Consider the following 6,033-nt stretch of genomic DNA (forward strand, 5'->3'; position numbering starts at 1 on the left):
ATACCATGGCAATGTCAGGTCCAACAGACATTATCGCATAATTCCTTAAGCATGCAAAACGTGTGCTTTGTTCACACAATGTTCAGAAAACTGACTGACCATATACATGTTAATTACTATGCAGCGTTGTAAACTTGTTTGTTGGGGATGTGATGAAGGGGTTCGTCACAAAATATACTTCTATTAAAGCCCGCGACTCTCATATGCAGCAGTATTTCACAAGTATGTATCAGTCCAGCCAACAAATTGGGGACACTTTCTAAAGCTATCCATGCTCTGAGCCTATTGATACATGCAATATCCAATAATCATAGGACTGCTCACTGGAATGCTGACAACCAACATCATCTCTCCCTAATTTTTGAACTATGGCCTCAAAGTGAAAACAGATCAAGAGCTCCTTATCAGCACGCGGACAATCCTGGTTAACTTATTTATTGTCTGAAAGATGATGCCGTCTTCAATTAATGTCTGCCGATTTCACATGATCCAGCGCAAATCATAGTACGGCCCATGGGCACCAAATTTTGCCTCATTTCTCTGCGCAAACCATAGCATCGACGCACCGCTGTCGGTCCTCAGTACATGGATGAGATGGCTGACTTTCACAGGGGGATCACCGCGTAGCGAGTCAGGCCGCCCCCACGAATCTCCCGCATCCTACCGCAGTGTCTGAGCATCGTCAGCGCCGCCCTCGCCGATGAGTCTACCTTCAGCTTACCAAGTCGCTTAAGGTCGTCTTCTGTGACGAAGTATGCACCTGCATGATGTGAGCAAAACACAACTTCTTTTTTTGTTGTGTAACTATCACTGATCATGAATCTGTGCTACCCATTAGGTTAAGCTCTGCAATTCTTTGTGCCAATCAGTAGGGGAAAAAGGCCTCCCATTCAACTTTGCTATCTTTTACTTGCCTGAAAATGATAAATGTACAAGAAAAAAATTAAACTGAAAGTACATCTTCGTTAGCATATGGGCATGCATTAACATCTGCTATATATTACAGTCAATGTAATGATTTTTAATAATCCTAAAAATGTTTCAAACAGCAGCTTCACATGAGGACTTTAACTTGTTTCAATCACCCTGTCCCATAGCCATATCTACGTTTAAAAAATCCGTCCATACTGAAAAAATTACTATTATGCAAGAGTCAAATGTGCAGAAGTATGATTCTAAAGTCAATGATAAGCACATCATACTTTCTGTTTGATGTGTGCTATGTTGACTTCATTAGTGCTTTGCGTGCATAAAAAAAAACCCAACAAATTTTCAGAATATCTGGCAAAGTGGAATGACTGTTTGCCATCTGCATCCAGTATGATTGCATTCAGCAGACTTTGCAGCCACACAAGCAAAGAGTATTATGTCATTTGACAGAGAGAGAAAGAGAAAACATAAAGAGCTTTCATGCAGATATCAGAACACAGTTCTCCAAGTATATTCTTGATTTACATTTCTTAAAGTTGCAGAGATTGTGCACTGATATGAAAGGTAAAACAGCCAATCAATCAACCTAAGAAGTGCCTACAGTTGATCCATCCCCATTCCTCCATTCCCACCCAGAAATACACTTACTGAGGGTTGCCATACTACTCTCATACCTGCAGTGTTCTTGTTTTCCTGCTCTTTGTACTTGTAGTACTGTTTGCGGTCACGGTCGTTTAAACCAGAGCGAGGGCGCTTCATGAGGTGGTATTTACTTTCCAGGGCTCTGTTGAAGCCGTCTACAATTTCGTTGATACTGTTGTATGTCATACGTCCCTTCATGTACCTGGAAACACAAAGGCCAAGCAAAGACAAAAATAATGAATATTTTCTCACAGCAAATACAGACTCATGCATACACACTCTCAAACATTCAGTGAAACTGACAATTTTGTGCTCGCTTCATTGCTCAAGAAATTTCTTCACATGATTCTACATGCTTAAAATAAGAGAAAAGCAATATTCTTTCAGGAGATTGACTGCAATACGTTGCCTAGTTGTTAAGTTTGTTCCTTTTTTCCAGGATAAAAAAACGAACAGAAATGATTTCATATCTCCACTTAATACACTATTGTGCTCTCATAGAACATCCACACTTCCTTCAGCAAAATACTCATGAATAAAATGAAGTACATTACATCCTCTACCAAGCAACATGAACCTTCAAAAATGAGAGTGCTTCTGCTCTGAACATTCATGCTACGCCAAAGAATGCTGGTCTTTGACATCTCTACAATAACCTCTTTCCCCAGCCCTTTGCATCTGAAGGGTGCTAGTGCTGATGAGCGAGACTTACTTCGGCACAGCCTCAAACTCCGGTACGGTGACGTAGTCCATGAGAGGGGACGGGGGTGGCTTGCTGGGCTTGTTGGATTTCGGTCCCTCTCTTGTGTTCTCCTCAGCGTTCCTGGTGACTGGCTTCGACTGCAGAGGGGGACTATCCTCCACACTGAAATGGCATCGTGAATGGTGTCAGGACATCGTTAAAGAGCTACAGTAACCCTTCAGCCCCAACACTCTCAGACATGTTTGGATTAGATTAACTTCACTTTGCTTCCACTGGGAAAACAAGAATGCTGAATGGTTGCAGGGATATGTTCAAATACTATCAAAGTTCAAGAATAATATAGAATGACAGACCAATTCATTTTTGGTTTACTGAGAAAATGAATATACCTTCTCTTAGTGACTACATAATTTTTTTAATGTGAAATGAATACAATGGGCATTGAAAGATGACATCTGTTTACACCTTCAAAAAATCACATGGTTCACAGTAAGCATTATTAGATTTTGTGACACTGCCACAATTTGGACACAAAAGTCTGAAAACTCTTCTTCTCTTCTTTGAACTGGACAATGTACCGGTAGTCTAGACACCTGTTTTGGGCTCAGCTTAGAGACAGTATCTAAGCATACAAATGACCTATTGGCATATCCCAGGAATATTGAGGCATGCTGTGCATAATCATCACTACCAAATCAAACAATGTATTAGCAGTAAATTCACTTATTTATATCTCACACTTTTTTTTTTTCCAACGATGCTCATCAATATGCTCAACATTATTGTATATTGCTGGTAGTCAAAATGGATAGAACCAATGCTAAAATATAACCACATCTATAAAATACATGACTATCTTATTTATAGCATTATAACAAAATCCTCTGCATATGTTTGATATGGCATTTGCCTCATTTTACACTGGTCAGTAATGCAGCAGATACTAATTCTGCTCTGCATTTATGTATTTTCTTCTTTTTCTTTTTTTCTTTTTTAAAGCAAAAGCTCACATTGGCTGAGTTTGGTGGTGAGATTGTTGAACTGGAAGTCTTTCAGGTAGATGGCCTTCGATGTAGTGCAGTCGGCTGTTTAAGCTCTTGAGATTTTCATGGAGGACCTGTAGGGGGAATAATAATTTCTATTTTTCATGTGCAAACCATTCTTTTGAATGTCACCAAACCATGAAAACACAATGCCATGAGGAAAACCCTGAAACCTCATAGGTTAGAAGCCAATGTCTGAAGACCGGGAGATAAACAAAAACTAGAAAAACTAGAATACAGGAGCAAAGAGATCATTTGAATAAGGGAAATCACAGAAGACTTTCATGATTAATTGACTCACTGAGTTACATGGTCTCAACAAAGTGTTTCATATACATGTACATTGCTGAGTATATGACATAAATGTTTGACAGTGACATTCCAAAGGAATGCCATTTCATGTATTCTAGGACAGAATTTAGTTAAATCATCTGATATCAGAAGCTATCCAGGCATCTCTCATAATCCCCTTCTCCAGCATATATCAGTGAGTCAGAACCATGCATGACTTTCATCGAGCAGAAAAACAAAGTATATTTGTATTCCTACCTGAGCGGCAGCCAGCTGTTCCCGCTTTGTCTTCACCCATTCTTTCAGCTGGGCCACAGCAGACTCTGCCTCACATAGATCCTGCTCCATACGGAGGAGCTGTTCCCGACATTCTGACTGCACCCCATACGGCTCCGATGCTGGGTTACACAGGGAGATGGGAAAGAGAAAAGGGCTTTAGTTTGAACTTCCAAAAAGTGAAACAAGAGTCCTCTCAGGCAGGAATAGGTACCAACCAAGGGTACCTCTACACACACACACAGAGGCAGAAACAGCATCATCTATTCATCTACCCTACCAGTTTCACACACTCTGTACTTTATGTTTCTTCTAGAATAACCACTGAACCAAAATGTACAATGAAGTATCACATAACCTGTTACTGTATATTGGTGCTCTTTTCCTTAGAGTGGTGTGTGATACATTGGATATTGACAAGAATCATTAAAGATTACAAAAAAAGTCAATACGCAATCACAGACCTACCAGGTCTCATGTCTTTGAATTTGATGTGAGACTCTCACCCCAACTGAAGCAGACTCTTATGTGCACACAGATAAAAATTACCACTAGTATAGTAGTAACAAACTGTGAATGGTGTGATTATGCCACTGTTGAATCAAGCATCAGTTCAACAATTAGAATTTAGAAAGACACGATGGGCTATTAATGGAGCTCCTAAGTTTAAGGATGGATTTCTAGTTAATACTAGCAAAAGAAAACATTGAGAACTGCAACATTGTTATGAAGTCTTGCTCTGGGGATGCAACTGCTTACAAGTAGTTAAGAAAGAGCTCCTTGGAGGCCCCACCAGTCTACGTCATAAAGGCAAAGCACAAAAAGTTTTTGAAGTTTTATAAACAGAGCACAGTTGCTGGCTGGCTGCCAACAAAACCAATCAGGCACAGAATGAGACAGGGAAGCAGATCAGAATCCTCTTGTGTAGATTTGTTTCTTTGCCGTGGGCTATGGCTGATTGTTTGCGGTTTGCATCATCAAAGTGTCTCCATTTTCACATGAAAATTCACTAGCTCAGCACATGACCTGCTTGCTTATCACAGAACTCATTTGTCATATTGACAGGAGAATTCATAGTAAACTACAAAATCAAGGTACATAAAATGTAATGGTGATGTAAATTACATTACATACTAGGTAGAAGTAGAACATCTACAACTGTAGACTCACCAATAGATACTAAATCCATGCATGTTGTCAAGCTCGTAAGCTTTACTTCGAAGTAAGCTTGCAGACCTTCTAAAGAGGTGGAATCCATCATCAAATATGCTTCCTATATTACTAGTAATCTGTGAGGAGGAGGGAAAAAGTATATTAGTATTAGACTTGTCTAGACCCTGGCCTTATTTGGCCCTATATGGCCCATTCGCATTGGCATTAGAGTTAACGTTAGACGTTAGACCCCAGTTTCAGCGTAATTCACAGACACCAGCAAGTAAACAAAAGGACATTTAGACACTACGTTATCCTTACTATAGTCACATTCATTTATGTACCGAGACCACTTCACTTATTTCATTAAATAAATTGATTAAAGGGCTAAGGTTTCAGATACGAATGTCTTACGCTTGCAATCGTAATCACGCCTTTCAACTTGCACACTTGCGAACCAACAAATTAGTCAATACTTGGGACCAGCAGTGGCAGTTAGATCTTTCATTTCAGCACTCGTCATTTCTGTAAAATAATATCATAGTCCTATGAAAATGGAAATCAGGTAATATCTGCACGATTCATACATATGTACAAGTGTCCATGTAAAATTTACCTTGTTCTTTTGTTGTGTTGGCCCTTCCAAGAGGTTTCGCATCGACAAAACTTCACCGGTTTTCAAATGTTCCCGCAGCTCACAATTTGTGCAGATAAAAATAAATCACGCCATCTTGTGGTCGCTCAGTGAAATGGATGATCAAGGGGGGATGTTTCATCAAGGTAGGGGGCCCGTTGCATAAAACTCCAAACGGATTTTTTTCCGGTTGAAATCACAAAATTCCGCTTGGAAGCTCCCAACCAGAGTTTTTATGCTACGGATTTTACATTCTTAGATTAGTAACCTTAAAAAATTCAGGTTGGGCAAATCCCGACCTGAATTTTTTTAAGGTTGCTAAAAAAGTTTTATGCAACGGGACCCTGTAACGTGTTACTAGT

The 6,033-nt window shown here is 39.7% G+C and overlaps 1 protein-coding gene across 1 annotated transcript; it reads right to left on the reverse strand.

Moving 5' to 3' along the window:
* Positions 1–537: 537 nt before the first annotated feature.
* LOC140231029 (SKA complex subunit 1-like) lies at positions 538–5,742 on the reverse strand. The gene is made up of 7 exons (XM_072311182.1): positions 5,654–5,742; positions 5,056–5,174; positions 3,868–4,007; positions 3,286–3,392; positions 2,285–2,437; positions 1,605–1,774; positions 538–760 (listed from the first exon to the last, which is right to left on the reverse strand). The coding sequence occupies exons 2-7, from the start codon at positions 5,144–5,146 to the stop codon at positions 606–608; spliced, it is 816 nt and encodes a 271-aa protein (XP_072167283.1). The 5' UTR covers positions 5,147–5,174; positions 5,654–5,742; the 3' UTR covers positions 538–605.
* Between the last annotated feature and the right edge of the window lie 291 nt (positions 5,743–6,033).

This window comes from Diadema setosum, chromosome 7 (genome assembly GCF_964275005.1).
Source record: "Diadema setosum chromosome 7, eeDiaSeto1, whole genome shotgun sequence".
Classification (NCBI taxonomy): domain Eukaryota; kingdom Metazoa; phylum Echinodermata; class Echinoidea; order Diadematoida; family Diadematidae; genus Diadema; species Diadema setosum.